Raw genomic sequence first — 13,735 nt, 5'->3', positions numbered from 1 at the left:
TAAATCTATGTTTATGAGTGATATTGTGCGGTATGAGCTGCAAAGCATCCAGTCTTTCCCCGATTTAGGAAGTATGGTTATGCCAGCTACATTAGAGTTAGGCAGCAATTGACAGTTGATTCTGAAATAGTTGAACATTTCTACTAAAGGGCTTACCAATACTTCCTTAAATGTTTTATAGAAAAAAGGTGTATAGCCATCTATATTTTATTTATTATTTATTTATTAATGTTTATATACCGGTGTTTGATTTTACATATCACATCGGTTTACATTTAAACAAAATTTGCAGGAACTCATGCGTTACCTTTGTCAAATACATTAAACATTTAAATATGGGGATTGTTAACAAGGGATATAAAAGAACATGGGGAATGGCTAACACTACGGGATGCACGAAGGGGTGCACAAAGGGGCTTTCCCCGCTTTCAATTCTGTGATAACCTCTAGGACTTCAGCAGAAGTGATGGGTAGTCCTAATTTCTCCCCTAATTCTGTATCTAAACTAGGGAGCTGAACATCTGATAGATACCTTAGTATCTCCATCTCTTCCACTGTAGAGTCTCTGCATATAATTCAGCATAATACTGATTAAACCATTCCCTATTTTTTTCCCTTTCTGTGATCATTGATCCTTCTCTATCTTTAATTTTAATTACCTGAGTTTGGGTCACTTTTTTTTAGCATATGAGCCAGTAGCCTGCCAGCCTTGTTGCTTGTTCATAATGGGTTTGCTTTATTAGGTCCATCTTAAACACCATCTATTCAGCCTCTAGCAGATGTAACCTGTAGCGAATATCTTTTAATTCCTGCAATAGTCCCTGGGAATTTTCTCTTATGGGCCAATTCTGCCTTCTGTAACTGATCTTTCAATAATTGACTCTGCTGTATTTTCTCCCATTTTTTATATGAGGCCAAAGATATTAGACTCCCCCTAACTACGTTTTTTAGGCAGTCCCACAGGACAACAGGATTTGTGTCTGGAATGTTATTAAAGTACAGATATTCCGAAATCACTTTATTTATATGCAATACTGCATCTCTGTCTTTTAAAAGGGAGTCATTTAATTTCCAAAACTTTCTTCCAGCATCTTGAGGAGCTCCTGCTAATTCCCACCACACAGGGGCATGATCAGACCATGAGATGTTGCCTATTCCCATTTCCCTAGTGTGTAGCATTAACCACTAATCTACTAGAAAAAAATAAATTCTAGTATACGCATCATGGGGTTTCGAACAGAAAGAAAAATCTCTCCTTGCTGGGTGTCTCTCTCCATGCATCAATCAAATTCCATGTATGCTGAAATCGAAAAGGGGGCAGTCCTATCTTGTGCAGAGTGATGTACCCCTCCTTTAGAACAGTCTACTACAGGATTACATACAAAGTTGAAATCCCCTCCAATTATCAGCTTCCCACTATTAGTTTGTAATAAGATCTTATACAGATTTTGAAATAACTCTCTCTGAAGGGTGTTGGGACAATAAATGTTAACTAGAATGTATAATTCTTTGTTGAGGGTTAAATGCACAATTACAAACCTTCCTTCCTCATCGCGGTATACATAATTCACCTGTGCCTGTAGATCTTTAGCGATGAGTATCCCTACCCCTGTGTATTTATGTATAGGTGTGCCAGCCGCTAACATTATTTGATTGAAATGTGGGGACACTAGCAAGCATTCATCCATCTTTTTTAAATGAGTTTCCTGAATGAATACGAATGATGCTTTCAAAGAGAGAATTCCTTAAACATAATGGGCCGGATTTTAAAAGGGTTACGCGCATAAGGTACGCGCGTAACCCTTTTAAAACGCCCCTGTGCACGCCGAGCCTATATTGCATAGGCTTCCGGCACACGCAAAGCCCCGGGACGCGCGTAAGTCCCGGGGCTTTCTTGGGGTGGGCGTGTCGGGGGCATGATGCGGTCGGCGCGTCATCCGGGGGCGGTGCCGCGGGGCGTGGTTTCGGCCCGAGGGCGTGGCCGTGGCCTCCGGACCAGCCCCCGGACCAGAACATGGCGCGCGGCAGCCGGCCCGGCCTGGCGCGAGCAAAGTTACGCCTGCCTCGAGCAGGCGTAACTTGTGCGGCAGAGGTGGGGGGGGGTTAGATAGGGGAAGAGAGGGGAAGGTGGGGGGAGGCGGAGGGAACGGGCAGCGCGCGCAGGGCTCAGCGCGCGCACAAGTTGCACAAATGTGCACCCTCTTGTGAGCGCTGACCCCAGATTTTATAAGATACGCGCGCTACGTGCGTATCTTATAAAATCCGGCATACTTTTGTTCGCGCCTGGTGCGCGAACAAAAGTACGCGCGCTCGCTGTGTTTTAAAATGTACCCCAATATTCCTTTTATAAGGGGCATTCAGACCCTTAACATTTAAGGAGACAAACTTAATAGTCACCATTTTTACCATTCATTTTATCCCTTGATGCTAAGTTAAAGTACAATACCAACTTTTCCCAAACAAAAACATTTCCCTCCGAATACTGTGACTGAATATACTTGAAAAATACCATACCCTTTTGAACAAACCCCCCTATTAATCTCCCTTTTCCATTGCCAAAATCACATCTCTTCCCCCCCCCCCCCATTACTCGCTAACTGCCACCACCGCAGCCAGTGCTCCCTACCAGGAATGAGTCCCGTTCCCCCCCCCCCCCCCCCCCCCCCCCCCCCCCCCCCCCCCCGTTCTCCACTAATGACTTGCAAACATGGATATAATAACAGCCTTTTCCAAGAGCCTTCTCGGGCCCGCAAAGGACAAAAAAGGATAATTTCTGTCCCCAGAGTCTTGTATTGAAACTTGGCTGCAGAGGGAGATTTTCTCAGTCTACTCCCTCATGGGGTATGCACTGATCGGCTGAGTTATGCCGAAGTCGAGAACCATTCTTGCTGACTCATTGCGACTGGGTCCTCTCTGACTCTGTCTTCCTGCGGGTATTGCTGGTCTGCGCTTGTACCAAAAAACCCAGTGGTGCTAGAATTGGGGCTGCATCCACCTCTGAGGTAATTCTAGTTGTGGATCCATTTATAGTAAACACCAGTCCGCACGGAAAGGTCCATCTGTAGCGGATATTTTCTTTCCACAAAAAGAAGGTCACATTCTGCAGGTCTTTTCGCTTTTTTAGCATAGCGGCATATATAGCAATGTTGTGGCCTTCCCAGGAAATGTTTCCCATTTTTCTCGCTCGCTGGATGATCTTTTCCTTCAAATGGAAGCTGTGAACACATGCTATGATGTCCTGCGGCACATTTTGCCTCGGGGTCCTTAGGGCTCTATGTGCCCGGTCCAGCACTATATCTTTATCCGTATGTTCAGCGACATTTTCGCTGGAATTCAGGATTGCCCAGCATTTTTTACAAACTACCAGACCGGCATTTTCGAAGGTCTCTGATTCTGGGACTCCGCTAGTTCGAATATTGGACCTTCTAGATCTGTTCTCAAGGTCTTCTAATTTGATAGCATAGTCCCGATTTGTTTTATGTATGTCTGCAATGTCTTCTTTTATACGTGAGACTTCGGAGGCCTGGTCCTCCACTGTTGCTTCCACATCTTCAACACGCCGTCCAAAATCCCCCAGTTCTGTGAGGAACTCGTAAAGTGCCTCTTGCATATCTTCTTTTATAGACTTAATGTCCCTTTGTATTTCTTGAAACCATCTTCAAAATTCTTCTTTAGTGAGCTCCATATTAGTTTTTTGTAGGTCTTTTGCCTCCTATGCTTTAGTGAGCACATCGGCTATGTTGTCTTCACCAGGCTCTGTTATTTCACCCAAGGCCGCAAACCTCGATCCACTGGAATTGTAGGAGAAATGTTTAAGATCCATTGATTTTTTCTGGGTGGGCATCCCTCTAGCTTCTCCCTCAGTGATCTCATCACAGTTATGATAGTTCCACTTATGCTGTGCCGTTATTTTTACGATAAATAGGGGAGCGGGCTGGGAGCAAATGGCTCAAGCATCCATCTTGGAGGGATGATATCACTTCCCCTCCAACCAAGCAGACTTCTGGCAAATTTAATTTGTATTAGGGGTCCTAGGTCCTGCATTTCTGGAATTAGGGACAGAGGGGGCTACTATAAATGCTCTCTTGAGGAAATCACAAATTGCTTTCTTGAATTCTATCACAAGCTATATAAATGTGAAGAATTAAATGAGGAGGTGCAAACACAATTTTTTCAGGAGTTTCCATGGCCCAGGCTCTCCCAGGAGCAAGTGGATTGATTGAATGTACCGATCAGCAAAGGTGAAATTTTTCTTGTCATACAAGGAGACGAGGATAGATGGGTTAGGATCAGAGTATTTTAATATTTTTAAGTCTTCAATACTCCCATCCTTAGCTAATTTTCATAATGCACTAATTCCAAGTGGTACCTTCCCATCAGAGATTAATCAGTCGATAATTGTTTATTACCTAAAAAGGGAAAAGACCCGTCTGAGTTTGGATCATATCGTCCTATCTCTCTGATAAACGTTGACATGAAAATCCTGGCCGCGGTATTGACTCACAGAATAAATGATAAATGTTGACCAAACGGGGTTTGTAAAAGGGAGGCACAGAGTCAAGAACGTACGTCGATTGATTGCAGCGTTAAGCCAACGGGTTAACAAAGAAGCACTAGTCCTCAGCTTGGATGCTGAAAAAGCATTCAATTCTTTAACCTGGGATTATATGTTTTGGGTGTTGTCTCAATATAGTTTCCATGGTAACATGCTTAGCTGGCTCATGGTGATGTACAAAAATCCAAGTGCACGCATCCTAATATATGGTATGTTGTCATTCCCTTTTCAAGTTAAAAGTGGAGTTAGACAGGATTACCCTCTTTCAACCTTATAGAAACATAGAAACATAAAAATGACGGCAGAAGAAGACCAAACGGCCCATCCAGTCTGCCCAGCAAGCTATGCACTTTTTTTTTTCCTCTTACTTGTTACGCTTGGCTCTTAGTACCTTTTAGTTCTATTTCCCTTCCACCCCACCATTAATGTAGAGAGCAGTGTTGGAACTGCATCTAATTGAATATGTAGCTTAGTTAGGGGTAGTAACCGCCTCAATAAGCAAGCTACACCCATGCTTTTGTTTACTCGACTATGTAATTCAGTCCTTGTTGGTTGTTGTCTATACATAGATCCTCTTTTCTACATTGCCCCTGCTGTTGAAGCAGAGAGCTATGCTGGCTATGCGCTGAAAGTGAAGTAACAGACTTTCTCCCCTGCCATTGAAGCAGAGAGCTATGCTGGCTATGCATTGAAAGTGAAGTAACAGACTTTCTCCCCTGCCATTGAAGCAGAGAGCTATGCTGGCTATGCGTTGAAAGTGAAGTTATCAGACTTTCTCCCCTGCCATTGAAGCAGAGAGCTATGCTGGCTATGCGCTGAAAGTGAAGTATCAGACTTTCTCTCCTGCCGTTGAAGCAGAGAGCCTTGCTGTATATTTTAGCAATTGGGTCGCTGGCAATAAAATTGAGAGCAGAAAACGGATTCTGGGGTCTCAATTAAGGTGGTCATCTGCTGAAAATTGCTATGTTTGCCGATGATATTTTATTATTTGGGTATCGTCCTAAACTGAGTATACCCATCATTGTACAGCAGTTCTCACAGTATCAATCAATAATAGGTTTAAAAATTAACTTTAGTAAATCAGAGGCTTTAGTGCTCAATCATAAATATGGAGCATCCTGGGAGGGGCCATTCCCTTTTACATGGGCAGATGGTAAACTAAAATACCTGGGGATTTGGATTCCTAGAAACTTGGAAACTGTATGTGCCTTAAATATTACAAAGGTTATTGCTAGTGTGAAAACGCAGTTACAAGCATGGCAGACACTGCCTCTGTCCCTTATGGGGAAGTGAGCTGTTCTAAAGATGGTGATTATACCAAAAATCTTGTATAAGCTACAAATACTCCCATGTTGGCTCACCCTATAAAACTTACAATTGTTAAAGACCGCTTTTCTATCTTTTATTTGGAATGGTAGGTGAGACAGTATCAGTTATGCCAAATTATTGTGCAATAAGGAAATTGGGGGACTAAATTTTTCAGATCTTAGTTTTATAACATTGCCTGTCAGTTGCTTTTATTGGTGAGTGATTCTAAGACAAGTATATAATTATTGTGAGAGAGGCTTGATTAATAATATGGTCCTACCATTGACACCAATGTATTTATTGCACACAAGTGATAAGGATCTGAGAAAAATAGTGAATACGAACATACTATTGCAATCATGTATGTTGGCATGGAAATGGCTTCGGAAGAAATGGGGTTTACAGCCAACTAGATCAGTATTTTGCCCTTGACTAGAAAAAAAGGATTTTATCACTGGTATGGAATCTGGTGCTGTTTTTCATAATTGGAGATCTCTGGGGATACAATCAATCTTGGATCTATATGAGGAGGGTAAACCCATGTGCCTCTCCTTCACAGAATTGCAGCGCTATTAAGAATTCCCTCTACACAATTCTTCACTTTTCTTCAAAGTAGACATTACCTTACAACATTCAAATGGATTGATATTGAATATGTGACTGAATACTCTTTTGCCCAGGCATGCCAGAATACTCTAGCAAAGAAAAACTCCATCTCCGGGTGGCATTTGTTATGCAAACATCATCCTCAATCTCATTATCTGAGCTCTCTCAGTAGTTACTGGAGCAGAATGTTGGAGGTGGAGATCTCTCCGGAAAACATAAAAAGTTACTTTACACTGCTTTTCAAATTATATATGATTCTAATCTAAGGGAAATGAAATTTAAGTTATTACATCACACTTTCATTGATGGTCTAAAGCGACATTAGATAAGTATGGCGCAGTCCCCTCTGTGTGTAAAATGCCAGGTTAAAAATGGAACTTTATTGCATTGTTCTGTGAGCTTTATTAAACTGGTAAATTTTTGGGACAATCTAATGTCATTGATCCATCTCTGCACTGGAGTTATGCTTGTCAAATCAGGGAAAATAATATAATTTTGGTACATACCAGGTGTCACTAAAGCTCACCAAAGCGTTGACAAATTTGTGCAGCTGGCCTTAGCGCCCGCATGTAAATGTATTCTCTTCATCTGGATAAAGGATACAGTGCCTACACTGGATGCCTGGAAATTGAAAATGTCTCAGGTGATGCAGATGGAATGGCTTGATGCTACAATGCAAAATTGTAAGATTACAAAACCTTATGTGGAAGCATAGAAGTCTTCTTCGATCATCTACAGCCAGAACCCCGAAGACACTGCTTGGCTTCAGGTTACTCCGTGAATTGGAAAGGCGTGTTGGATTCAAAATGAGTGGTTTACAGTAAGGACTTAGACACATATATTTGCAAAAGAGGAGTTTAATGTTAACCTTGATACTTCCCACATGATAATACTCATTACCCCATAGTTTCAGTTATTCTGAAATAATGACAACAAGGTAAAGGCATACATATACATGGAGTGGGTATAGGAAGAAGTTGATAGCATCACCTTGGGTGTGAGTGTGGCGACTGCATGTGGGAAATAGGTATAGTGTACATGTAGGAATGAGTGAGCAGATAAAAGAGAAAAATATAAGTGGCATCATATAACTTGTTGAAAAATTTTAGGGACTGAGTAGTCTATAAATAACAGGATTTCTTGTTGTTGTTACTGAAATTGGAATATGTTCCCTTGATGTTATGTCTACACTAAAATGTGTTTTATGTGATAATATCTGCTGCTTTCAATAAAAAAAAAAAGAACTCCTCCAGATCCATCAAGGTTCTACCTCAGTGGGGGGGTATGCGGTTCACTTTCAAACCTTGGCTTCGGAGCTCCAATGGAAGGAGGACAGCCCAACCACGATCTTCTGCCAAGGCCTCTCAGAATCCATAAAGAATGAGGTTGCCAGACGAGACCATCCAGCCACCTTGGAGGGCCTCATCAGCCTGGCCATTTGGCTAGATCCACAGTTCTGGGAATGGGCTAGAAAGAGGGGGTCATCTCGACAGACCGTCTCCAAGTTCTCCAGTCCATCAACCCCACCGAGCCACCCCAGAACTGAAGGGACTACTGTCCCATTGGAGGAGCCCATGTAAGTTGACCGCTGCCAGCTCTTGTCTGAAGAAAAGCAGAAGAGGAGGTGTTACAATCTGTGCTTCTACTGCGCTGCCCTGGGCCACTTTGCAGCCTGCTGCCCTGCCAAGTAAGGAAACACCAGGACCTAGGATTGGTAGGAGAGGCCAACCTAGATCATTCCAGTTCCTCTCCCCAAATTCTAGTCCCAGTTTCTCTCTCCTGGGAGGGGTTCCGCATCCACTACAAGCTTTTCTAGACAGAGGAGTGACCACAAACTTGATTGCTGAACATCTCGTATACCATCACAAGAGCCCCATGGACTCATTGGAAGTGGTGCTCATTGCATCATCGGTCATTGGAGAGTCTCTGTCAGGCCAGGTTACCCAGTCCACCAGGCTACTGAAGATGCAAACTGGCCTGCTCCATCAGGAGCAAATCTGCCTATACCTTCTGCCGGGGATATCAATAACGTTACCTTGGGCCTTCCTTGGATGAGGCAGCACCAGCCCCACATCAACTGGAGCACTCTGGATGGAGGATCTCCTGCCTGAAGCACTGTCTAATGCAGGGTCAACTGAAGAAGGTCCTGGGCCAAGTGACTGTCGTTAAAATGCCCAGCCTGCCTTCCCAATACTTGGCCTATTCAGACGTATTCAGTAAGCAGCTGGCAGAGACTTTACCGCCTCATCAAGTCTACTACTGTGCCATAGACTTGCTCCCAGCCATGCTTCCTCCCAGAGGCTGAGTATACTCTCTCTCTGTTCCTGAAACAGATGCAATGACTAAGTATATTAAGGAGAATCTGAACAAAGGCTTTATCTGCCCTTCATCATCACCTGCCAAGGCTGGGTTCTTTTTTCTTAGGAAGAAAGATGGATCCCTAAATAGATTACCGGGGCCTTAACGCCATTAAGAAAAATTGATAACCACTCTCTTGATCTCCGTGCTCTTCAATCACTTACGGGGTCCACAGGTGTTTACTAAGCTGAACCTCTAAGGAGCATATAATCTAATTAGAATTCATAACAGTGACAAATGGAAAACTTCCTTTAACACCTGTGACAAACACTACAAATATTTTGTGATGTCCTTAAGGTTATGTAACGCCCTCACAATATTTCAATTCATAGTCAATGAGATCTTCAGGGACCTTCTCTACTCCCATGTAGTAGTTTACTTGGATAACATCCTAGTCTTCTCCAAGTCACTGATGGCACATCGGGATCACGTGAAGCAGGTCCTGCAAAGACTCCGCAAACACCACCTCTATGCTAAGTAAAAAGGTTTGGATAAGTTCCTGGAGAAGTCCATTAACTGCTATTAATCAAGTTGACTTACAGAATAGCCACTGCTATTACTGGCATTAGTAGCATGGAATCTACTTAATGTTTGGGTACTTGCCAGGTACTTGTACCCTGGATTGGCCACTGTTAGAAACAGGTTGCTGACCTTTAAGACTCTCATTCTGACCCAGTATGACAACTTCTTATGTTTTTATGGAGTTTTTTTTCAATAATAAATTTTTGTATTACCTTTTTTAGATTATTATTATTATTGTTGTTCTGGTAGTTCCTCCTTGTGCTTTTGGCTTCCAGCTCAGTTGACTTCTGCCAGTGCTGTGGTGCTATGAACCTTCATTTTGCACTACCGAGGGGAATTTCCTCCTTCTCTTTAGTTCAGTCATTGCAGTGATAGTCCTCAGAAAAAGACTAAACACCATGAAAGCTAGGACAGTGCACCCTGAGTCTGGCCATTAGGCCTCACCATTGTGCAATGATTGGCTCTCCCACTTCCCTCTCCTCACAGCTGGGAATGCTGCCTTGGCAGCATCTCCAGGTAGCCCTGGAAGTAGAAGGTGAGCTCAGAAATCTTTTTGTATTTTGGATGTTACATAGTTTGTCTGTTATCAGAGACAACCACTGCAAACCCTGACTTTTTTACGCTCTGGGGTACTGATATGCAGATATAAGGGAAAAACACAGGGCTACTTCTACAGCCAAGTCCATAAGCAAAGTACGTCAAGTGTAAGGCTTATGGATAACTGCCCAGAGCAGCAGTTGCTACCCTTAAGAGAAACACAAGGGCAACCTGCATGGTGCAGCAGATACTACCATTAGAAGCTTGCTGGGCAGACTGGATGAACCATTTGGTCCTTTTCTGCTGTCATGTCTGTGTTATATTACAAAACCTGAATGATTACATTCTATAAGGTCATTCTAATATTTTCAAAGATGTTAAATGACTATCTTATTATTAGACTTAAAATAGGTAACAAAGGTGAAAAAAGTGTTCCTTCCTGGTAAACTAGACAAATAATAAGGATTTGATATCAAAGCCTTCTCCTAAATTAGATCTTGCTCTACAGTCAAAAGCACTGTGACCCCTGAGGAAAAAACATACGGTAGCAGTTGGCAGCACTCCACTACAAAAGGGAAGAGTGGATGTAGGATGTATTTCAGATAAAGTAAAATTCAGTGAAAACAGGTCAATAAATGTAAACGTTTCCAAAATAATACTAATTAAGAAAGCAAAGGCCTTTGTGTTATCACAAATTACTTTACCCACTGCATGCTTCTTGAACCTCAAAACTTCAGAAAGGCAGGACAGAAGGAAAAACAAGGTGAGCAAGAAAAGAGCTCTACATAAAGGACTGAGGAGTAGATCAAACATTATATTTCTAAGCCATGGCTGTCATTCTTCCTTACGAATCTACCAGAACTATCCCAATATCCATGCTCAAAGCTGAAATGAAAAACTGGAGGCACTATTTATCACTATTATATGATGGGGATCAGGGTCAAGTTCCAGATGAGTGATGAATGAATGTTAAACTCTCTCTCACATCTAGCTATCATTTTTTTTTTAATTTTGACTATAATTGATTTATTATCTATTTCTATGTCTTGTTCTGTTCCCTTTGGTGCTTTTCAACATCTTTCTAGAAAATCTAGTATTGTAACTTCTGTAAAAATATTGCAGGCATTGATTTTTAAGCCTGTTCTCCTTCTTGCACATTCAAACTAATCAGTATCGTCAATGGACTAGAAACATACTGGTCTCGTCCTTTCAATTCTTATAATATTAATCCCTGACTGATAGGGAGTGTAAAAAAATATTTTATCAGCGATGAACTATGATGATGCGTCTGTTGATTCCCTTTCCAGATTCAGACAGCTTCTGTCCATTGTACTAAAACACTGAAAAAAGCTCTGCGAGGTAAGGTATTAATTCCTAGCGAGATGCAGCCCCTCTCAAAAGCTAGGGTCCTCAAAATCCTCTTCTGCTCTAGTACTTGTAAACTGAAACTGAAATCCTTCTTCTTCATGACACCGGGACAACCCGCTCCAAAATCAAAACTAGCTGCTCTACACAGCTTCCCATGAAACCCAGCACTTACTGCTCTGCGATTTTACTTTCCAACTATAATTAAACTCCTCCTTAGCACATATCATGAGCTGTCTGGAAATGTAAAAAAAAACAAAACCAACTTCATTTTCATTATCTGATGCAAAAGAGGATTGCTAAACAAGCTTTTTAGACTCATTCTTTACGTTTGTCATATCAAATAACGGTTATTTATCACCACCGCGTACGGTGATTTGTCACTCACCAGATGTTAGTTGCATCCAGGCACAGATCTTGTAGACGGTGGCTGTGTTGCAGAAAAAAAACAGGACGAAGGAGATTATGCAGGCTGTAATAAGCGTCATAGAAAGCCCGATGAAGAAAGAGGCAGCTTTAAAGGCCCCTGAAGGGATAGTGGAGAAATCGGTGAAGCTTCCTCTACAGGTTAGTTCTCGGGAAAACCCATCCCCGATGCAGTAGTGAAAGAGTCCAAAATACCCAGCCTGAGGAGTGTCCACCCCGTCCCCTATCCAGTAAGGCTGGATGAAGCATACCACGTTCAAAATGGCAAAGCAGATTGTAAAGATCGCCCATAAGACACCTATGGCCCTGGAATTCCGGACATAATTGGTGTGGTAGATTTTGGCTGCTTCCTCAGCTGGCAACACTCCCGACTGTCCCGCTGGCATACTAGGAAACAGTGGTCAGTACAGCGAGAGAGAGAAGGCGACGGCCAGAAGCTGGTACTGTACTTTCTGGCGGTCGGGGGAGGGGGGGGGGGGTGAGTCAGAGCCTCCGTGAGATGGAACTTGAAAGGTGTCGGATTTTCAGCATCCTGAGAAGGCGGCGGGGGAGAAGAGGACGGGAGTCGCTGCTATCCTCGTTTCTCTCCCCTCTACCCCGGGCGCACACGGTTGGCTGGGTGGGTAGATAGATTATATGGCAAGGCTACAGAGGTTGTCGTTGTTTTCGCCCAGAGGAAGGCTTTATTTTTTTTTTTAACTCCTCCCCTCTCGAGTTGCGGCGACTCGGCAATCTCCCGGCGCCGGGGGAGGGGGGGGGGGGGGGGCTCTCGCCAGTCGCGTGCCTCAGCTGCCACCTGCAGCCGCTGAATGAGGTTAGCTGCGGGTCTACAGCGTCAGTACCTCAGCTCCCAGCAGCGCCCGCCCAGGCGCTCTATTTCAGAACCGTTAATCCTCAGCCGCCCGCGCAACGTAACACGTGATGGATCTTCGGGCTCTTGGTGGAGGGCGGGCGGGAAGACGGAAGGTGGTTGGCAGTGTAGATAGGAGACCTAGTCAAAGTGGGAGGTCGTCTGTGGCGTACCCTTTGCAGTGGAGAGTCTATCTAGGATAAGTAGAGTACATTCCTCCAGGAACATCCTTGATGAATATGCATGATATATATTTGCGTGCACATCCACAATTGTATGCAAATATATTTCATGCTCATTCATTAGAGATATCCTGAGAATGGACTGGTTTGCAGCCCTGGAGAACTGCAGTTTGGCACTTCTGCCTGGGTCCAGGGACAAAGGAAAACTGAACTAGAAGAAACAAATGAATATGGCTTAAGTGAAAATGAGCTGGATATTTTGGAAGGTCAGCTGGACCTTGTGACCTGCTGGCCAGGATAATGTGGGCCCAGGCTCGCTCTGGGAGCAGACCCAGGCCCCCGGGGGGGGGGGGTGATCAGGGTGGGAACAGTTAGGTCAGGATAAGGGGGGGGGGGAGCGCGAGGGGAGAAGAGTCGCCTTGCAGGCGCAGATTAGGGATTGGTAGCTAGGGAGCGGAGGTCGTGCTGGCCTGCAACGATTGGCAGACGAGGACTACTGCCGGTAGGCGGAGTCTCGGGGCAGTGCGGCGTCAGGCTCTCACTTCGCCGCGACTGCCTCGAGAGCTGGCTGGCCATTTTCTTTGTCCCACCCACCCGCCCTTTCTGTTTGGCTTGTAATTGTTTGTCGCAGCTGGCGGATGGCCCGAGCCGGTACAGCTATGTATAGGGAACTAATAAGATGGAATTATGTGGCAATGTAAGAATGGTGGACAACTGGGGTTAGTTGTCAGTTGCGGATTCCTTGCAGGCTGGCGGCAGGAGTCCCCTGGCCTGGCTCCTTGCTGGTCGGCGGCGGGAGCCCACCGGGTTGGCTCCTTGCTGGCAGGCGGTGGGGGCCTGAACCCAGTGAGGGCCAAGGATCGAGCCGTGTGGCTGGCTAGGATCGTCTTGCTTGAGGAGCGGCCGACGATTGGTTGGGTTTGATGTTTAAAGTTGTAATGTTAATTCAATGGCTTGGACCTCCAGGTTTAATTAAAGCTGCAGCCCAGTTTACCCAAAGCATGTTGTCTGTAGCATTTATCTGAT

The 13,735-nt window shown here is 44.1% G+C and overlaps 1 protein-coding gene across 1 annotated transcript in view; it reads right to left on the bottom strand.

The window, feature by feature from the left end:
- Window positions 1-12,417, bottom strand: part of LHFPL3 (LHFPL tetraspan subfamily member 3) — a 199,949-nt gene extending 187,532 nt beyond the window's left edge. Inside the window, exon 1 of the mRNA XM_029615155.1 lies at window positions 11,640-12,417. Within this exon, the coding sequence (XP_029471015.1) occupies window positions 11,640-12,063 (424 nt within the window). The 5' untranslated portion in view covers window positions 12,064-12,417. The remainder of the gene's footprint in view (window positions 1-11,639) is intronic.
- Between the last annotated feature and the right edge of the window lie 1,318 nt (window positions 12,418-13,735).

Source organism: Rhinatrema bivittatum, chromosome 9 (genome assembly GCF_901001135.1).
Source record: "Rhinatrema bivittatum chromosome 9, aRhiBiv1.1, whole genome shotgun sequence".
Classification (NCBI taxonomy): Eukaryota; Metazoa; Chordata; class Amphibia; order Gymnophiona; family Rhinatrematidae; genus Rhinatrema; species Rhinatrema bivittatum.
Note: the sequence above shows the minus strand (reverse complement) of the source record. Positions and strands in the feature narration are given on the sequence as shown.